This window comes from Myxocyprinus asiaticus, chromosome 12 (assembly GCF_019703515.2).
Source record: "Myxocyprinus asiaticus isolate MX2 ecotype Aquarium Trade chromosome 12, UBuf_Myxa_2, whole genome shotgun sequence".
Taxonomy (NCBI): Eukaryota; Metazoa; Chordata; class Actinopteri; order Cypriniformes; family Catostomidae; genus Myxocyprinus; species Myxocyprinus asiaticus.
In genome coordinates this window covers 21053028-21075824 of record NC_059355.1, presented here as the reverse complement: position 1 = coordinate 21075824, position 22797 = coordinate 21053028, and the positions used below count along the sequence as shown (strand labels likewise).

Sequence of the window (22797 nt, the reverse complement as noted above, 5' to 3'; positions counted from 1 at the left end):
CTATATAAGGTCTCACAGCTGAAAATGCATATTAGAGCAAAAACTAAGCCATACGGTCAAAGGAACTGCCTGCAGAGCTCAGAGACAGGATTCAGATCAGGGGAAGACTACAAATTTGGCTGCATTGAAGGTTCCCAAGAGCACAGTGGCCTCCATAATTCTGAAATGGAAGAAGTTTGGAATAACCAGGACTCTTCCTAGAGCTGGCCGCCCGGCCAAACTGAGCAATCGGGGGAGAAGGGCCTTGGTATGAGAGGTGGCCAAGAACCCTATGGTCACTCTGGTTGAGCTACAGAGATCATGTGTGGAGAAGGGAGAAACTTATAGAAGGACAACCATCACTGCAACACTCCACCAATCTGGGCTCTATGGCAGAGTGTCCAGACGGAAGCCTCTCCTCAGTGCAAGACACGTGAAAGCCCACTTGGACTTTGCAAAAAAGGCACCTAAAGGACTCTCAGACTGTGAAAAACAAGATTCTCTGGTCTGATGAAACGAAGACTGAACTGTTTGGCCTCAATTCCAAATGTCATGTCTGGAGGAAACCAGGCACCGCTCATCACCTGCGCAATACCATCCCAACGGTGAAGCATGGTGGTGGTAGCATCATGCTGTGGGGGTGTTTTTCAGTGGCAGGGACTGGGGAACTGGTCAGGGTTGAAGGAAAGCTGAACACCGCAAAATACAGAGATATCCTTAATGAAAACCTGGTTCAGAGCGCTCAGGACCTCAGACTGGGCCAAAAGTTCACCTTCCAACAGGATAATGACCCTAAGCACACAGCCAAGACAACGCAAGAGTGGCTTATGGACAATTCTGTGAATGTCCTTTAGTGGCCCAGCCAGAGCCCAGACTTGAACCCAATCCAACATCTCTGGAGAGACCTGAAAATGTCTGTCCACCGACTGGCTCCAGCCAACCTGACAGAGCTTGAGAGGATCTGCAGAGAAGAATGGCAGAAAATCCCCAAATCCAGGTGTGCAAAGCTTGTCGCATCATACCCAAAAAGACTTGAGGCTGCCAAAAGTGCTTCAACTAAGTACTGAGTTAAGGGTCTGAATACTTATGTCAATATGATATTTCATTTTTTTCTTTTTAATAAATTTGCAAAGTTATCAGAAATCTGGTTTTTGCTTTGTCATTATGGGGTATGGAGTGTTGACTGATGTTAATTTGTTTTTATTTTATTTAAGGCATTTTAGCTTAAGGTTTCAACATAACAGAATGTGAAAAAAATGAAGGGGTCTGAATACTTTATGAACGCACTGTACTTCATGTTTTATGATGTTTCTTCATGCCTAAAAAAAATACTTTACCCTTAACAATAAACATAACAAGTGCTGTAATTGTTTTTCAGTGATGTGCAACCTGTACATATCTGTTATGACCCTTTAATACCAGGTGTAAACAGTACCTTTGGCTGTCTGGCATTAGTAAAATTTTCTCTGATCACAGAGAAAAATCTCTGAAGAACACCAGTTAACTGCTCATACTGGACTATCAATGAAAGAGAACTAGCCATCTAGTGAACCTCTTCAGTCTTTGTTCTTATTTTGAGAGACACAAAGGTTGTATGGGGGAGACAGGGAAAGGGGTGTAGAGCCATTAGTAACCCAAAAACAAAAGGACAATTGCGCTAATAATTTAAGCTACTTGTTTTCTTCTTTTCCCAAGTCCCCATTGACATTCTTGTCAAGTAAATGTATCTTGTTTTAAGAATGTTTAGGTATTTTTACTGGAAATTAAACTAGACAAAAAAACTAATTAGGACATACACGGTATATATATATATATATATATATATATACTTTTTTTTTTGTTTTGTTTTTTGGTTTTTTTTTGCTATGAAATGTCTCATGCAGATGCTCCTGTCTCAAGCCTCCACTGAGGCAAAGTAAAATACTGAACATGTTTCTGTTGATTCATTTGTTGGGAGAATGTTTCAGCTTACCACAGGGAGAAAATAGTGAAATAAGGCGAGAAGCAGAACTTTGTGAAGCTCAGTGGACTTCCTCAAACATCCATCTCCACAGGATCTGGCAGGGGGCAGCTCACACTGTCTTCTGTGGCTGACAGGTGGATGTAGTGGATAAAAAAGTTATGACAAATCAGAATCATGAGCTCATATTAATCATATTATTTTTATTTTACGAGTGCAACTCTCTACAGTGCCTTATTTTCCTCATAACTCTTTCCATATATCCTCATGAATTTACCTTCTCTTCTTTACAACTTCTCTCTCTTACCTGCATATCTTCCCTTTCTTCCTTGCATCTCTTATCTCATTTCTTCACCGCTCTTCCTTTACCTTCTTCACCATTCCCCCATTTTTTATTCTTTCTTTACTTGCTTTAAGTCTTCTTTCACTTCTTCACAACCCTTTCTTCACTTCCTCTCAACTCTTCCTTCCTTTTCTCACAACATTTCCCTCCCTTTATCATAGCTCTTTCCTCATTTCCATTCACCTCTCCCTTGACTTCCTCACAACCCTTCCCTCACTTCCTCATTACTCCCCCTTTACTTCCTCCTGAACTCTTCTCACTTTTTCACAACATCTTCCCTTCTTTTCTCTTAGCTCACTACTCACTTCCTCACACCTCTCCCTTCACTTCCTCACAACTTTTCCTTCAATTCCTCACAACTCTTCCTTCACTTTCTCATAACTCTCCCCTCCCTTTTACACAACTCTTTCACAACTCTTCTCACACTTCCTCATAACTGCCCCTTCACTTCCTCACAACCCTTCCCTCATCTCCTCATGACTTTTTCTATACTTCCTCACAGGTTTTCTTTTGCTTTCTCACAGCTATTCCCTCACAACCAGTGTTTGAAGTGGGCATGTACTCACTGATACGCAGTAGTGGTCGACCGATAGATCGCATATCGACATATCGAATCATCTGGGTAGCATATCAATATTCTAACTTTTTTCATTATCGGCATTGGCCGATAAATTTTCCCGTTTGGCCGATTTTTTTCTTGAGGGTGCCCAAAATAGCCTGCTTGCATATGAAGCGTCTAAGACATGTAAACAACCAGTCACAGTTCTTTTTGTTGTCACATCGTGTTACTACAATAATAGACCGGTGTGCAACAGTCTAATTGAAATGGTCTGCATTTCAGAGCCGCAGCAGATAGGTTTGAGCTCATAATGTTAAAGTGCTCACCTGTTTCATTCTCCCTCTCTCTCCTCAACAGTTCCCTGTAACATTAACTGTCTTGTCTAATGATAAAAAGGCAAATATCAATAAAACTAATATCAATAAAACATATACCGTCTGCAAATATGTGCATATCTCATTTAAACAGATGTAATAAACCAACCTTACACAACTTCAGCAGATCCAGCATCCTGTGGAACGCTCATAAATCTTCCTCTGAAGCATGTATTCTAACAGTCTCTCCTCAACAGTTTCCTGTAACTTTTCTAATAATAAAAGGCAAATATCAATAAAACTCATATACCATATGCAAATATGCTGATATCTCATTTAAAAAGATGTCATTCACGAACCTCACGAAAATCCAGCGTTTTCTTCCTGTCGAGCGCTTATCTAATATCTTCCTCTGAAGCATGTATTCTATTGGCCAGAATCAAAAACTTAAGAGTCAGGATCAAAAGTTCCTCTCATTCACAAATCATAACGGTCTCTCTGTGACAATCCAAGTAGACGATCCAGGCTGTTTAAATTGTCAGGAGATTGAGGCTCGTGCTGGAACTTCAAGGCTGCGTCCGAAACCAGGAAAATTCTGCCTCTGGAGGCTGTATACGGAGGTACAATGAAAATAAGGTGCTTTTCAAACTGTTCGGAGACCATTTTCCTTAAGAGTTCCATTCATTCAAAACAGCTATCTATTAAGCCATTAACTGATTAGGCAGCAAGGTAGCAAGTCAGCTTCCTACGATGCAGCCCAAGGTAAAAGTGCTTCACGTGTGCTATAAGAAAATGTCTTATTCACTATGCACTGTATGTAAAATTGGTAAAATATTGATTCTATATTTTTTGAGTAAATGCGATTGCTAACGTGGCCATGCCATCCATGGTTGCTGGACGACTGTGTGTACTATTATTTCCTTCTTCATGATATATTAACAATTTCTTGACAAAAAAAATGTAAAAGCTGTTACAGAAGTGATGTCAGCTTATATGCACAACCTTTTTTTCACAAAAAGTAAATCAATGATAAAAACCGAACCTTCAAAGAAAATACACAGGAAAATTTGCTTTTTATTATCCATTCTTTTCTGTAGTGATTGTAGAAAGATAATGTGAAGTGTCACTGAACCTGTCTATGTATATACCCTAAATGTGTTTGGTTCTACATACAGATGTGTGTCAACATTCTCAATCCCGAACATCATCAAATCGTTTGTTCACTGTTTGTAATGATTATCTGCACAAGGATCTGGCTCCTTTGTGCAAATGCATCATGTGCAGGACAAGGAAAGGCTAATTTTTCCCTCATTAAATGGGAGGAGAGTAAAGAAAAAGAAAGAACAAACATAATGCTCTTTTTTGACTTTTACAGTTATCTTGTGTAAAAAGACAGTTCTACATTAGATTTTAATTGTTCTCTTATATGAGCTGATATTGTCAAAGATACATACTTTAGCAGATCTAAATGCTCTTCCTCAGTTTTCATAAATAATATCCGTACATTGTATGTTTTTATTTTCAAAGTAAAGACAATCAAAACCTATTTGTTAGTTGAGAGTGTGAGGTCATGTTTGTTCTTCAACCAGATCTTAAGAAGGAATTTTTGGTCAGACCGTAACAATGTGAATTAAATACCTCTTTAATGTGATTAAATACTATTTTAATGTAAATAAACACATATTATTAAAATGTGTTCCTCCATGTTAACATGTTAGTTTCAATGAAACATAAATTGGGAAAGAAAGTTTGGCCCCCATTGAGTTTTCATCTGGATAATCTGGCCCCCACAAGAAAGTAGTTGAAGAGCCCTGTCGTATAGTATAAAACCACAAGTTTATTTTTTCAATTTTAAATAAACATATTGTGACGAGGAGTACGGTGTGGCCAGGCCGTGATGGAGCACGGCCGGTGCTGAATCAGCTGATTAGCAGGAGAGCAAGATAAGGGGCAGCCGGAGGTGCTGTTTGAGAGAGAGAGAGATGCACATGGCCACATGTGTGTGTGTGTGTGTGTGTGTTTATGTTTGTTTTATGTTGAGTTTTACATTTAACTTTATGTTGACTGTTCAGCAGGTTCCCGCCTCCTCCTTGCCCACCCGTGAACTGTTACACATATGTTGTGAGCAAAAAACAGTCTCACAGTAGCATTTATGTACCTCACTTCCCCGCAGCTCTTACCTCATTTCCTCATGACTCTTCATCCATTTCCTCACTGTTTCTCACAACTCTTTCTTTAGTTCCTCACCTCACTTCATTCACTTACACTCCTTATTCAACAAGCCAGACTTATTACTGAAAGCTGAACCCTTGAAGTCATAACATTTAAGAAAGTGAGTTTGGCATTCAATATATGACTTGTTTATAGACTGACACACCTACAGTACATTAGAAGTGATCTCAATAGACACTGATGTTCAAGAATGGCTAGATCCAGTTTTCATGGGCATCTACGGTCAATCTGCAGTGAATAATTCAGAGGACAGTCATTGTTAACAGCAGCAGTTCTACTGCAAGGGCGATTCCTCGGGCTGGAGTTTGTCTGCTGAATGAAACATTCTGATATCTAATACCCTTGAGCATCTATGTGGTCTAGTGGTTTCTAACGTTTTGCTGATGCTGTTGATGGGTATCTGTTTGACCTCATACTGTATCTCTTTAAAGGTAGTAACACATTCCCACCTTCTCCATTCATTCCCAAGTTATATGGTGAGAAAAATAGATATACTGAATGGACATGAGCTTTTAATAATTTGAAGTATTATTTTCCATCATACTGTACAGCTTCAAGTTCACTGAGTGAGCATTGATTGTGCTCTCACAAAAAGGACAGATCAGTTCAAATTTCCTAGAAATCTTCAGCTACTGCGTCCAGAGAATGGAAATTAGATAATGTTATGGCAATCATCAGTTGACTCAGTTATATTTCTGGTTTTGTGTGACTGTCACATCACAATGGGTCTTGTTGCTGCTAGCAATCCAGTGCCATTTTAGAACCTCACTATTGAAATGTGGCACTAAAAGCAACATTATCAAGCTTTATTCATATTTTTCAATTTGGTAAATACAGAATGAGAGAGAGAGAGAGAGGTACTGCCCAGTCTTGTTCACTAGATGCATCTGTTCTTTGTTCTGAAGTCCGGCTAAGTGGCTTTTGAGCCAGTTTTGAGAAGGTGCTTCTTCAATTGTGCATTGAAAGCTTGGCAATTCTTCATCTGACATGAAAAATAGAAGAGACAAAAGTCAGATTAAGGGATACTCTACATCTCTCTCTCTCTCTGTCTCTCTCTCTCTCTCTCTCTCTCTCTCTCTCTCTCAGTGCATGCTGGGAGCGTTTGGGTGTGTGTGAGGGTGCTCACAGGGAAATGGTGTTTATTGGGCTTTTTTCTGTCCTTTTCTTTATTTCATTAGGGATTTAGAAGTGAAATAGATTTGTAATTAAATTTTACAGTTGGCTAAAAGTGTATTGTGAACCCTTGTAAAGTTTCACAATACACTTTTATTGTACACTTTCATCTCTTGCTCCATAATGGCATCAATTGTGTGCCTGAACCTGCTGTTATTGTGGAGGATGTGCTGTTGGCTGTCGGCGAACAGTTTGGATTTGAGAACATTTGTTCGGCATCCAGAATTAACAAAGTGGTGATAGTTGAAAAGCTTGGTCAATTGCCTGATAAGCAGTGGAATTGTGGTAAGTGGTGCTTATGTTATTGTTTCACCGCTGGTTACACCAACCGCTAAAGTTACGGTATCAAATGTTCCGCCTTTCATTCATAATGATGAAATTGATATAGGTCTCGCGAATTATGGGAAATTCGCAAGTGCGTTTAAAGTAGGGATGCACCGATCCAATACCTGGATGGCAGCAAAGTATTTTTATGCCCCAAAAAGGCACTGGCCTTCATACAAACTATGGGTGAGTAAACCATCAGTCGTTTCTTATGTAAGTAGACTGACTTGCTGTTCAGTGTCTTGACTGTCTAAGGAAGCTGGGCGCCATTTTTTGTTTCTTTTTGCTTTGGCTCCGCCTAGCGGCTGGAGTTTGTTTTTGTGGCATGACATTCCAAGAAACTTTTGCATTGATGGAAGATAGTATTTACACTGAAGTTCCCGGCCATATTGAGAATGTACACTATGGATGACCGCAAAATATCTACGTGCTCACATAAAGGATGTCTTTTATAAAGTTGATGGACTGAGTAAGTCATGGTGTATTTTTTTTACGCGGCCTCCGATTGAATTTGACTCGCTCAATACACACTTGATCATCCGAGGAACTGGGATGCCTGTTTTTTTTTCGTACTGGTTCTGCCTAGTGGCTGGAGATTGTTTTGTGGAATAACACTGCTTCGGGACAGAGTTGTGGATTAATCTGTTCGTTCTTTGTGCTTATGCCTCCTGTTGGCTGGAGTTGAACAATTGTCTGTCGGCTGAACGGCTTTATATCGGCTGGAATTTGTTTTGTGTAGGAACACACCTTCAAGACAGTTCTGTGAATGAATCTACACGTTCTTTGTGTGTACTCTGCCTGTTGGCTGGGGCCTGTTTTACAAAGTATTTTCTGTTATGTAATTTTGCCTCAAATTTGAATAGAAACACCGGATTTGAGCAATCCGATGGCAAAGTTGCTTACATGGACCTTCTGAGTTTAGAGGGATCGACGATCGACGCCGGTTGGCGTTGTCGTGCATGGGGTTAATGCGCACGTTTTTCTTTTTTCTGTTTGTTTTGTTCGGGGGAAGTTCGGGGTTTGATTGTTGCATTAATGGGGAATGTGGTCTGTATAATCTTGCTTTTGACACACAATTATTTTTATTTTATATTATATCAATATCTCAAATGTTAATGTGAATGGATTATCTCTCTCCACATGGAATGTGAATGGGTTGGGGCACCCCATAAAAATAAGGAAGGTTATCTCTTTTCTTAAGCGTAAGAAGTATGATATAGTCTTTCTTCAAGAAACACATCTTTCCCAGCAGGAAGCTGAAAAATTTGGGAAGATATGGGGTGGGCATGTTTTCTTTAGTGCTGGCTTGAGTAAGAGTAGGGGAGTCATTACATTGATAAGTAAACATCTACAATTCAAATTTCTCAAACAGATTAATGATAAATTAGGAAGAGTCATTATTGTTTTAGCAGACATTCAGGGGCAAAGGTTGATTTTGGCTAATATTTACGCACCTAACGCTGATGATCAGGGTTTTTTTTTATAGATCTTGAAGGGATGTTGCAAGCCGCTGGCACCCCTCATGATATAATATTGGGAGGAGACTTTAATTTATTGATGGACTCAGTCCTTGATCAAAGTGAAGCAAAAGTGTGTAAGCCCCCTAGAGCAACACTGACGCTTCACAGAATGTGTAAAAATCTTGGTCTTGTAGATATTTGGCGACTTTTGAACCCATCTGGTAGGGACTATACATTTTTTTCATCAGTCCATAAGATATATTCTAGAATATATTTTTTTTATATATATCTAAGTCACTCATTTCATCTGTTGTTGACTGCTCAATTGGAAACATTTTAGTCTCAGATCACGCCCTGGTGAGTTTAGAGGTGTTGCCACCTATATGAAGAAATCATATAGTTGGCACTTTAATGTATCCCTTTTGCAAAATCCTGATTTCCAACAATTGTTAAAGACTGAAATCAATGTTTATATGGAGACCAACTGGTCCTCAGTATCCTCTGTGGGTGTGGCTTGGGAGGCACTTAAGGCTGTTCTTAGGGGTCGGATCATACAGTATGCCTCATTTATCAAACAATCTATAGCACGAGAACTTGTGGAGTTGGAAGGGAATATTAAAAGTGCCAAAGCAGAGCTGAAGTGCCGAATGTCGTCTGATGGCATCAGAGAATTGACCCGACTGAAATATAGATATAATACTATTTTGTCGCGGAAGGTGGAGTTTTGGTTATTCAGGGCAAGACAGTCATACTTTGAGTCGGGGGACAAAGCAGGGAAGCTTTTGGCTAGATATATAAAGCTTTTTCTACCATTCCCTCAGTAAAATTTGCTGGTGGTGAAATTTTTACTTCAGCCATTGATATTAATAATGCTTTTAAAGTATTCTATCTTGATCTCTATAGTTCCACGTCTTCGTCTACTGATGAAGAAATTAGAAACTTTGTGGAACCATTAGAACTCCCTAAATTGACGACTGAGCAAAACAATTCTTTTGATTCCGAGATAACCTTGGAGGAGCTTGACGAGGTAATTAAGGCCTTGCCTACAGGCAAGGCTCCCGGGCCAGATGGCTTTGCCGCTGAGTTTTTTAGATCTTATGCTACAGAATTGGCTCCACTTTTGTTAGAAGTTTATACAGAATCATTAAAGAATGGAAAGCTTCCCCCAACCATGACACAAGCCTGGATCAGTCTGATTCTTAAAAAGGACAAAGATCCAAGCGAATGTAAGAGTTACCGTCCAATTTCCCTGATCCAGCTAGACGTAAAAATTTTGGCAAACATTTTGGCTAACCGATTAAGTAAAGTTATGACATCTCTTATACATATAGATCAGGGGGGTTTATTCGGGGCCGCAGCTTTTCTGATAACATCAGGCGTCTAATCTTTAGACTAATTGTCTAAAGGTGGTCAGTGGCGAATGATCAGACTCCGATCGCTGCCATCTCACTTGACGCCATAAAGGCATTTGATATGGTAGAATGGGATTATCTTTTTAAGATTTTGGAAATATACGGGTTCGGGAATACTTTTATTGGATGGATTAAGTTACTTTATTGACACCCGGTGGCGGCAGTACAAACAAATGGATTAATTTCAGATTATTTTACTCTGGATAGGGGCACCCAGCAGGGTTGCCCTCTTTCCCCATTATTGTTCTGTCTTGCCCTGGAACCATTAGCAGCCACGATAAGAAAAGAGGATGATTTTCCAGGGGTGATGGTGGGAGGAGTGGCGCATAAGCTTTTGCTTTACGCAGATGATATTTTATTATTCGTCTCCGACCCCACTAGATCTATGCCTTGCCTCCACAGAATTATCAATTCCTACAGAGTTAATTGGTCTAAATCCAAAGCTTTAGCTCTGACTGCTTACTGCCCAGTAACGGCTTTTCAGCGGGGCGCCTTCCAGTGGCCCAAACAGGGCATTAAGTATTTGGGCATTTTATTCCCAGCAAATTTATGTGATTTAGTTAGAGTTAATTTTGAGCCTTTAATAAAAAGGTTTTCGAGTGATGTGGGCAGGTGGGCTTCATTACATTTATCGATGATTGGGAAGGTTAATGTTATTAAAATGAAGTGCATTCCAAAATTTAACTACCTGCTGCAGTCTCTCCCTGTAGATGTTCCCATCTCTTATTTCAAACAATATGATAGCATAGTGAAGTCCTTCATTTGGAATGGTAAGCATCCCAGGTTACATTTCAATAAGTTACATAGGCCGATTGATAAAGGTGGGCTAGGCCTACCCAAGATTTTGTTCTATTATTATGCGTTTGGTTTCAGACATTTGGCCCATTGGTCGCACCCACCTGAGAGAGCCCCTCCCTGGTTCTATATTGAACAGGAAGTTCTTGCCCCTATTTCGCCATTGCAAAGCCTTTCAATCAAACTAATCAGAGAAGTCACACCCCGTTATCTTGCATCTGCACCTGGTTTGGACGAAAGTGTCCAGAGTGTTTAATTCGGACATTTATTTAAGTGTTGCCTCAAGCATATGGCTGAACCCAAAATTACACATTAATAAGTCCCCGTTCTGTTGGTTAGAGTGGATTGGTAGGGGGGTTACTACACTCGGTGACCTATATGAGAGTGGAGTACTGAGATCTTTTGATAATTTGGTTCAACATTTTAAGATTCCTAGATTCCAGTTCTTTAGGTATTTACAGCTGCGCCACTTGCTCTGTACTATTTTTGGGAATAGTGTACACCCCCCTAAAGCAGCAGATACTCTGGAAATGGTGATTACTGCTTTTGGGAAAGGTCATGAATCATCAGTGTATTACTCCCTGTTGATTCAGAGTCTGGGGGATGGAGCTTCATCTTCTCTCAAGAGAATATGGGAGAAGGATTTAAATCTGGTATTGGAGGATGGAGTGTGAGCCAGAATCCTAAAAAGCGTCAAGTCTGCATCTAGAGATGCAAGGGTCTATCTGATGCAATTATTATAATTTTTTTTCTTTTTCACCCAATTTGGAATGCCCAATTCCCAGTGCGCTTTTAAGTCCTTGTGGTCACGTAGTGATTTGCCTCAATCCGGGTGGCGGAGGATGAATCCCAGTTGCCTCTGCGTTTGAGACCATCAGCCCGTGCATCTTATCACGTGGCATGTTGAGCGCATTGCCACGGAGACTTAGTGTGTGTGGAGGCTTCACGCCATCCACCGCGGCATCCGCGCTCAACTCACCACGCGCCCCACCAAGAACGAACCACATTATAGCGACCACGAGGAGGTTACCCCATGTGACTCTACCCTCCCTAGCAACCGGGCCAATTTGGTTGCTTAGGAGACCTGGCTGGAGTCACTCTGCATGCCCTGGGATTTGAACTAGTGAACTAGCTGGTGGTAGTCAGCATCTTTTACCACTGATCTACCCAGGCCCCCCGTCTGATGCAATTTAAGATTTTGCATCGGTTCTACTGGACCCCCTCTAGATTGTATAGGTTGGGTCTTAAAGACACACCCACCTGCTGGCGGTGCCAATCAGAAGACGGGGACACAATACATGTATTTTTGGGATATGTAAAGATCCAAGAATTTTGGTTGAGGGTTCAGAACTTTATGAGTGTGGTGTTGAACACTGAACTTTCATTTAGCCCCAGACTCTGTATCCTGGGTGATGGGATGACTCTGGACATGGGGGACAGTTATTTATAAAGTTGGGTCCTAGCCGGAGTCATGATTGGTAAAACTCATTTACACCCTCTGGGACACCCTCATTTAGGGAATGGTGCGGGGAGATGGGCGAGGAGGCGGCGTTTGAGGAGATGTTTTTTAGAAGGCTGGGGAAATGGTATTTGTTCGTCAGGAAGTGGGGGGGTTATTTTGATTTTTTGGATGGTTCTCAGGGAATGGCTGTGGAGAGGGATTTGTAGTCTAGTTGGGTATGTGTTTTATTGATTTTGTTTGAATGTATATCTTGTTTATTTATGATTTTTTTTATTTTTTTTATTTTGATGATCTAATTGTTGGTAACCACAGTAATGTATGTTTTTTTTGGGGGGGGGGGGGGTTGTTAATGTGAATAATTGATTCAATTTTTTATGTTGTGTTTGTACGTTTTATTTTTGGAATCAATAAAATTGTTAATAATTTTCATTGGTATGTAAAAATATGTCTTTGAAGCATGTAATGTCATTTAGAAGACGTGTTATGTTCCTGAATGAACCTGTGCTGGATGTATCATTCAGAGTGTGGTCTGAAGGAAAGTCGTATTTGATTTCTGCAAGTACTACTAGTATGAGATGCTTTGAATGTGGAGACATTGGCCATAAGAGGCATGCTTGTCCACATAAGTCTCAAAGCAATGAGGATTCAGGTACTAGTACTGATGCTGGAGCTCAAAACAATGAATTGAGTGCTGAAGAAGTTCAGTCTAATGTTGCAGTTTAGAGAAATGATGATGAAATAGTGGATGACAGAAGGGGTGCATGTAATAATGTTACTGATAATTAAAGTGAGACTGGTGAGGAAATGGTGAAATGTAGTGAGTTGCACCAGGACCAAGTAGTGAAGTTGAAAGTTGTGATACTGTAAAAGAAAACATGGATAATAATGAACATGTTGAAATGGCAGATCGTTTTCAAACGTGTAATGATGCAGAGATGAGGGATGAGGATGCACTCTCTGATGTTTCTGAGATTGGGTCTCAGGCTATGGAAGACTTATCTACATTACAGGAAATAAATTATTTTATAGATACAACATTTGGCAAAACTTTGGAGGTTCAGAATTTTTTCCTGGATGAAAAATGTATAGTTTCTGTGCCATTATTGCAGAAAACAGTATATTATGATGCACTGAGTAAGAAGAAGAGGTTTCAGCTGAGAAAAATTATAACAAAGTTGAGAAAGGGTAAAGCACTTGTTTCTCGCAAGTAAGAAAATGACTAAAATGCACAGGGTGTCTATATGGGTTGTTTGTCTGTTTCTAGCCTTTTTATATTTCCATCTTTTTATGGAGCTTTTAAGGGTTGGCTCTTTAAATATAAATGTGGGTACAAAATTATGCCTCTTATACTTCAACACAAGTTAAAACGACTGAGCAAAGACTGCAAAGAGACATTGAGTGCCTAGAGAGAGACATTATAAATGACACTGGAACTGCACAGAATTATATTTTAAATAAGAAAAAAAGGAACTTGGATCGGTTTTACAAGAACAGGTAAAAGGAGTGTTGATAAGAGCCAGATTTTCCTCCATTAAAGACATGGATGCACCTAGCTCCTAATTTTTCAATCTGGAGAAGAAAAGCATTCAACAGAAACAGTTGTATCATCTTATACACCCAAATGGAACTTTAACATCTGATCCTTTGGAAATAAGGGAGATGGCAGTGGCTTTTATACAAAATTATATGGTGCTGAAACATGTGACTTTAAAAGTACTGATGAATTGCTTCATGATCTACAACAGCTGGGGAATAAACAGAAAAAATCCCTGGATAATATAATAACATTCCAGGAGCTCACAAAGGCAATATAGCAGTTAACTTCTGGTCGATCCTCTGGAATAGATGGACTGCCGGCTGAATTCTATCAGCAGTTTTGGAATGTAATAGGAGAGACTTACATAAGGTATTTTCGGATTGTCTTAGAAAAAAGTCACTTCCTACAAGTTGCCATCATGCAGTTTTGTCCTTGCTGCCAAAGGAGGGGGATCTAGGACTTTTAAACAATTGGAGGCCAGTCTATGCCAGGACTATAAAATACTGTCAAAGTGCTTGGCTAATAGACTGAAGTACTATTTGCATATCTTGGTTGAGAAAGATTAGATTGATTGTGTCCCTGAAAGGTCAATAATTGACAATATTTATGTACTATGGGACATAATTGATTATAACAATTGTAATATTGGATTTCTTTCATTGGACCAAGAAAAAGTGTTTGACAGGGTAGATCATGGGTATCTTTTCAATGTCTTAAAATATTTTGGTTTTGGTGAAAAATGTGTTTCTTATGTACAACTGCTATACTGTGATGTATTTGTTTTGGTGAAGGCTGGTGGGAGTCTTAGTTCTCCAATACCTGTTTCTAGAGGCATTAAGCTGTCCACTTTCTGGGCAACTATATAGCCTCGTTATTAAACCTCTCTTATGTAGATTGAGTAGAGACCACAGTGGAATATCCTTTCAAAATGAAAGAGAGAGTGCTAAAATATCATTAGCAGCTCATGCCGATAATATTACGGCATTTGTCACAGGGCAAAAGGATATTACTTTTCTAATCAAAAATATTGAGTTGTATGAAAAGGCGTCTACTGCCAGAGTTAATTGGGGGAAACGTGAAGGTTATATTGTCGGTAAGTGGGATAGGGTAGGACCTCCGCAACTTCAGGTGTCTGTCCAATTGTCTAAATGGCAATGGGCACATACTACACATCCTTGTTATTGACACATACTGCATGTGCAATCCTGCAGAGAGCAGGTGATCTTGTCCTTCATAAACAAATTTGGTCTATCTCAACTCACACACTTTTATCAATCAATGCTGCAGACTGTATTAAGGGTGCACAGAGACATGGACAGTTCTGTTAACTGAGCTTCTGAGGAACCATTATTTTTTTAATAGCATGATACAGGCAAGACTTCTCTCATCAGTGGGTGTGCAGACATGTCTGAAGAGGAATAGAATTGTAAAGCTAGGTCATCTCATGAATAATGATGGATGGAAGCCGGTGGAGGCTCTGAAAAAGGTGATGGGATTTAGATCACCAAGACTTGCATCAAAGGTGATGGAGGAAGTTTTTTACAATAATACCAAGCAGCTACAAAGAACTTATTGCAAGTTGTCAAATATTGGACCAAAGAGATTGACACGAATTTCCACAGATCAGAATTACACCTGTCATTTACGATGAAAAAGAAAGTGAGGTTGCTGACTCAATTCTGTCTTTTCAGACTCCTCAGTTAGATTTTTTCGAGTCCATGTGAAAGAAGGCACTTTACTATGTTATAGTAAAGGTGGTGCATCAGAACTCACTTAAGAGACAAAAAGCTTCAAAGTGGCCAGGTTTATTGAGTCTGGACTTCCTTGTGAGAGACAGGTGGTGGACCCTGTATAAACTCCCTGTGAAAAAGCGAACTGCTGATCTACAGTGGAGGATTATTCATAGGGCAATAGCTACGGACAGACATATGGCACACCTTAATAGGGCAGTGGGTGGGGAATGCTGGCAACAACTGATTCCGAAATGATGTTCAGGCAATTAGTGGTAGGAAGGTTAAAACAGAGTTTGTGTATTATAGTCTTACAAATAATGTTATGGGTTTTTGAAATGTGAAATGTGGTCTGTCAGTGATGTGTTATGTGCAATTTATGATGATCAGCTAATTCTGAATTTTTAAGTTATTTTTAATTTATTAATTTTGTGCTGTGATTTTGTTTTAAGAGTGTGTAATAGATTAATGTATATTTATGAAATGTAAAATAAAGAATTCTTAAACCTCTTTCTGTCTCTCTCTCTCTCTCTCTCTCTCTCTCTCTCTCTCTCATTCGCTCTCTTACAGTAGCAGTACTCACAAACAAGGGTTCCTGTTTCACTGCTAGAGCAGCACTGGCAAAAGAGTTGTTAAGATGCCTCAGTCTCAGTGTGAATATGCTGTTTTTAGCACCAATGCTTGTTAACGTTCTTTCTGTTGCGTAGTTCCCCCAAAAGTAGCCTAATTTAGCTGACTGTTCTTGCATTTTGTCCTCCCCCCATTCAGACTAAAATTTCATTCTCTCTGACTGTTCTATATAATTCCCTGTGTGTCACAGCCTTTAAACATATTAAGCTTTGTGTAAATTGAGATTTCACAAGCTAAACAAGCATCTGATTTGTTGTTCAGATGTTTGATTTGTGTGTGTGAAATATAACAATGGGAGTTATACAGAAGCTGCAATGATGTGTGTTTAGCCTCATCACCGCTGCCAAATAAATGCAGAGTGCGCCTGTTCTCGGCTCCCCGAGAACACACTGGTGTTCTTTGCAGGTCCAGGAGCAGAGCAGGGAGGGTACCGGACCCCCTGGCGTGAGTTAGATGCGACGCCAGGGGAATTGAAGCATGCATCATGCCGATGGGCATGGATGCCGGGCTGCCTTCCCCTCACACACGCCATGGCCCTTGGGAAGATAGGCTGCCAGAGAAGCCACCACCCCTTGTGCCACGGATCATGGAGGGGAGCATGTGCAACCATTGGACCTCGCCCACGTCCTGGACCATTCTTATGGACACTACCCTTCACAAAACCCCCTTCACCACGAGGACACCATATTCTCCTTTATTTTGGACAATTATTTCCCCATGGACACTTTATTCCCCTTTTATAAAAATGTTATGTTTATTGTTATTTCCAATAAATGCCTCTCCAAGGCTTAACGCCACATCCACTGTGTCTGTCTCTTGCTCACCCTGCCACACTCACCCACACCTATGATATCGCTTCTTGGATTTAACTGCTGGAGTTGTATTGGTTACTTAAATGCTGCATTTAGTTGCTTTATGGAGATATTCTACACAAAATCTTTATGTTCAGAAGAAAGAAAGGAATACATATCTGCGATGGCCTGAGGGTGAGTAGGCATAAATGATAAGAGAATTTTCATTTTTGGGTGAACTATTCCTTTAATAATACGGCCAACTGCTTTGAATTACAGTGTACTATGAGTAGTGTGGTGGTTTACAGTTGCCATGGCTGTGGTAAACAGATTTGAGCAAGCAATTTTCCATCGCTGCAGGGATATTTAAAACATTTTAAATAGCGGAGCAATTCTGTAGTTGTATAAATGATATCTGTGTGCAAGGTAAACAAAGTTAAATGAGGACAAAACCAAAACTAAATGATGTTAGTTTTCAATGTTATGCAATGGCCAGTGCTGGATAGATAACTTCTGATTTGTAATCTGGTACTGATTACAAATTACATGACTAAAATTGTAGTCAGTAACATTATCTCCTAGATTACATTCTTAAAGTTATCTCATCTGATTGCTTTTGGATTACTTTTGGATTAATTCTGAACTAATTCTTGTTTATTTGATGTCACATGTGTTGGGCCTCATGTATTCAGATAGAAGACAAAGGCAGGCCTAACACAGTCATAAAAACATAACTCAAGCCCCCACATTCCAAGTTGTAAATTATACTGATAAAAATCGCGCCAAAATCAAACAAAGGGAGTCCAAAACAGACTACAAATCCATGAAGCCTTGCTCACTAAAGGATCGAACTCTCAACTCCTATTGGATGAGGCACACAACAGAACGCACCTCAAACCATGACATCATCAGGAGTTGAAATACCTCTGAAATGCTTTCGGGATTTGCTTCCAGCAACTTTGCTTGCAGTGTGTGGACGCAGTTCAGCGCTGCTCTCAGGTGCAACCTCGTGGCACAAGGAAGTAACGTCCGACTTGAAACTGTGGCCATACAATCTCCATCTCGCTGGACGAGTTGAGATTACTCTGTGTTCCACCGAACACTCTAACGGAGACCGCCAAGCAATTTGCATCTTCATCCGTTTGCCTACAGAAGTGAAGAGATTAAAGATTTCTCTTCCATCTTCAATCAAGTCGACATTTCTGAGTTCTCTGCCAGCCCGCCGAGAATCAACAGCCGTACCGCCCACTGACAGAGCAAGGAAACGGCCTCCCGTCATCACCCGAGCCTCAAGGAACAGGGTCAGAGTTAAAGGATGGAGGAAAACACATTCTATCTGTGTCCTCATGCGATTCAAGTAAGAGGTTTACGTCTGGGCAGAGATAGAATATTATAGTGTGTTATTCTTGTGTTTCAAGGTTTTTGCTTGTACAGTTTACGGACCGCCATGTCCGCTCATTATTAATACTCAGGGTATTAATTATCACGATTTTGTTTTGCTGTATTGTGGTCCAACCAAATTGGACTGTTGTGCAATTTCGCCATCGCAGGTGAGACAGGTAAACTGAGTTCATCCATTAAATAGCCAAAGTACGCGGGACTGTTTACGAGCCGTCCACTGCGTCTCTGAGCGATGATCTAACAGCTGCTTTCTCTCCCACGATCGCAAAATCGGCTTTAGGGCACTCACTTCTCTCTTTCTCTCTCGTACTAACCACACACACACACACACACACACACACACACACACACTGTCACACACACACCTTATGTGTTATAGGATTATTTTTATTTCCATATCTAATCATATCACTGTTTAGTTTGTAGTTGTAAGTCGGAAGTTTATTGACTGCATTGTATTAATTATTCATTGATATTACTGCATAAATAAACTTTGTTTATATTACAAAGAGAAGTGTTTTGGTTTGTTTTGCATACGCCTGTGTCATGCTGACGGATGTCAGTGCTCGGATTCAAACCTTCATTCATTGTTTTTTTTCCCCGAAAATCGATATTCTTCAGATGTCGATTTTCCTAAGAAAACAATCTAATATTGAGACTGTTTTACTATCTGGTTATTAGTCCCTGATTTCAGGGTGGTGCCCCATCAATGTTAATCCTTATTAATATTCTATTGATTTTTGATAATTGATAATTATCTTCGATGATTGTTGAATTTGAATGATCAATAAGCTAGTGTTAATTTTAATTAATGTTTCATCGATGTTAACAATTAAGGATTATCTTTGACAATTGTTGATTTAAAGAATTAAAAAAGCTAACATTGATTCTCATCAATGTTCTATTGATTTTAATAATTAATAATTATCTTTGATAATTATTAATTATTGCTAATAACCAAAATTGCTCCTAAACGTAGCACACTACATTTACTGGAGCCCCATATGAGATTTTAATGAGTTAGATTCAATTCATTAATTTAAATATTAATTAATAACTACAGAAATATTTATTAATTATTTCTGATAGTAACACTTATCTAAACAACCAGTAAAGCCCTACACATGCATTTGAGTAGGACAAACTTGTACCATTTTGACAATGTTGCTTAAATGCATTAAAAAGTATTGAGTTAATTTGTCTGTTTCAGAGTGAAATAAAAAGGCAGTTTTCACTGGATGGCAATTTTGGCGTTACAAATGCCATCCACGTGTGGTAACAGATCAGACCAGTTATTTCTGTTAATCAATGTAACAAAAAATAAATAAATAAAAATTGTCACAAAAGCACATTCATGTATGTTTTTTAAGCTGAGCACAAATGCAACTTGTGAAACTAAAACTAACTTCACCTCACAAATGCAGCTGGTTCAGTAATTCCACCCCCACCCCTCCATTCGACACACTCAAAGACTTACCGAATTTATATCAGCTGTAGGCTGATTTAGAATTAAAAAATTTAAATATTAAAAAAAAAAACTAGAGGAATCAATAAATTACAAAACAATTTACTGCCTTTGCCTGATTAATATGTATTCATGTAATCTATGTATAAGTAACTGTAATTGGATTACGAGTATTGTTAAATATAATTTAATCTAATTATAAATCCTTAATTTTTGTTTTCTCATTACGTAATCCATAATACATGTCCGTTACTACCCAGCGCTGGCAATGACACACTGAAAACTGTGCACCACTGAGTGCAGGTTTCTTCCTTTGTTACATTTTTATTTATGCTTTATCAGACGTTCCTATCCAAAGCGACTTACAAATGAGAAATACAACAAACGATTCATCCTTGGTTAGATGTCAGGCTGCTGTGTGCAGTCCATACAGCTGCACATCACAAAATGTGACAGGATGATGTCATAAACTGACAGGTCTTTCAGCTTTCACTACGCCTGCACCCCAATCACTTTCTGTTCCTTTGTAAGGCTAGCAAGAAAATCATCAAGACTACTTTTTCTTGTATGTAGTACTCTCCTTGCATTGGCAATTCTTTATTTTCTCTATGTTTGTTTATAGGGAGGCAGTCTACATTTTATTTATTTATTTATTTATTGCCTCAGAAAAAGTGCTAAAAACATCAACCAAGTAACCAGGGGCTGAATTTTACATATAAGAGGAGAAAAGGAAAAGTTTAAATACAAATTCCAAAGAAATCTTGGTCAAATCATCCAGAAGACAAATGGCTAGAGTCTAAACTCAGCCTTCTGTACTATAATGCAAGTGAATTCTATGAATGTTGATGCATTTTGTGTCAAAATCTCCATAGTCTGGCGATAAAATTACTACAAATTAAAAAGAAGCATTTTTGTATCTTTTTTGTTATATCATACAGTTGTTTTGGTGTTTGTCAATTCCAAAATGTTTCGTTTTTTTTACTAAGATTTTTTTTCAAAAGTTTACAACAGTCAATGTCACACTTTAATCATATGTCAAATATATCTCTGTCTAATCTATCCTGTGTAAAGTATAGCAACACATTGCAAACAGTATCTGAAAACTTGCTGAACATATTTTTTCCATTTATTCTTTCTCTTTTGCTCCTCTTAGGGTCTTGTGGGAGATGAGGAGAGTTTTTGTTCTGGCCCAGCAAGCTCACAGCAGCCTGGAACCCGACACAGTTTTGTACAAGAGCACTTCCAAGCTCAATACAGGTTAGAAACCCTTTAGTTTTTCATTTATGATCATATCTGCCCTTTATCATTCTGTCTGGGTTTTGTACTCTCCTGAGACACTGTGTTGGTACAGTAAGGTATTGCATAACTCCTCTATAACTATACGTTGTTACATTGTCTTAACATAAAATACATTTTATAGGGCAAAACTGTTTTATACTGAAAATGTGTGTACAGTGTATAGTGTATAGTTTCTCTCTATACAGCGACTGAGTAGACTGTATAGTCTCCCCTCATACAGATGGGCTCATTCGGCAGTGCATGCTGTGTGAGCGCTCTGGAAAACAGCAGGCTTCGTGCTATTCATCGTCTCCCTTAGGCTGCAGGGCTGTTGAAACATCTGCGCCGGAACTTTCTGCAGAGTGAAAATGATTATGTTATTCACAATAAAATCACACTCCACTGTAGAGAATATTATGAAAGCAGTATTTTCACCTATTTTTGGTGTAGCAAAGACCTTCTTGCCAATGGCATTTCTGCTTCTGCAGATGTGAGCAATATGCAAATGGTGGATATTAAGTTTTCAAGTGAGCAGGAGTTATTTGATTAGGTCTAACTAGTTTTTCCCCAATGCTAAACACTCTAAAGTACCAAAGCTCTTTATAAATATCCCACCTTTCTAAACAAAATCTGTATGAGAGTTGATTTTTCTCCCAGCTTCATGCTCACTCGCAATAAGACTTCCAGAAGCTGTAAGACAGGTAGAGGTCGACGCAGCAATTTTCGTTGATCGAGAGAGAAGCTTCCGCCTCTTAGCGAGTTCTTGATTTCACCGCTTCATTTTGTAATTTAATTACATTGCTGGTTGCAGAATGATTAACACTTCAGATTCTTCTCTGGCTGTTTATTTATCTCTTCCCAAGACTAACACAGGAAGTATGGCTGCATTATGTGCTTTCAGTAATTGTTTGTGATTACAGTCAATCCATCTTGAGAAAATATTGCAGTAGACATTGCCTGTGCAGGTTTTCTAATAATCAAGTCAAGTCATTTTTATTTGAATAGCATTTTTCACAATACACATCGTTACAATGCGTCTTAACAGAAAAGTATTTAATGTCTGTAAGTCCTCTTTGAGCAGTTAATAATCTCTGGTAAGATATGAAATGTAGGTAGACAGAACAATTTAGAAGCAGTCATGTGATCATCAAAATCTAGATTCAGAGTCTGCCTGCAGCTGTGACCGTGTCTTGTGTTCAATGATGGACCTTCAAGGTTTAGAATTTTCCTCAAGGAAAAAGGGAAAAAAATGAGTTCCAGGTTTCTGTGTCTAGTTAAAGAGGTAGTTCACCCAAAAATGAAAATTCTATCATTATTTACTCACCATTGTGTAATTTGAAACCTTAATGATTTTTTTTCTTCTTTTGTGGAACACAAAAGGAGTTATTTTTAGAAGAATATCCAAGCTGCTCGTTTCCATACAATGAAAGTGAAGGATTACCACAGCTGTAAAACACAACCTGGTTTCATAAATTACGTTACTATACCTACTGTACATTTTTGTAAAATAAATTTTACATGACACCTTGTACATATTGCAGCACATTCCTGTTGTAATAATCTCTAGAGGTGTCTCAACAAAAATGATTTATGATCCCTTTCACACAGCTCACCAGTAAAACTGTAGATTACTACAGCAGTTTTCTCCATGTTCCTCACACAATTATGACATCTTAACACTTTCACTATAATGCATGACTTGCAATGCAATATATTTTAACATTTGCATTACATAACCAACTACATTTACAAGCTTGTTTTAGCGTGATCAAATTGTGCAGTAGCTCAATTGATAGAGGGTTGCACTTGCGATGCAAAGGACTGGGGTAGTCCTGAAGAGCACGATGAAAGAGTTGACACATACAACGAAAGTGTAATAGATGCACCACAAAATGACATGTTGCTTCAGCAATTGTATTTTCATGCCACATTTTGCTTTTTATTGCACTATC

The 22797-nt window shown here is 39.0% G+C and overlaps 1 protein-coding gene across 2 annotated transcripts in view; it reads left to right on the top strand.

Moving 5' to 3' along the window:
- The window catches only part of LOC127448993 (ubiquitin carboxyl-terminal hydrolase 43-like), a 194097-nt gene that overhangs the window by 71645 nt on the left and 99655 nt on the right, over positions 1-22797 (top strand). For both annotated transcript variants that reach the window (XM_051712032.1, XM_051712031.1), the window contains exon 3: positions 20721-20824. In XM_051712032.1, the coding sequence (XP_051567992.1) occupies positions 20721-20824 (104 nt within the window). The remainder of the gene's footprint in view (positions 1-20720; positions 20825-22797) is intronic.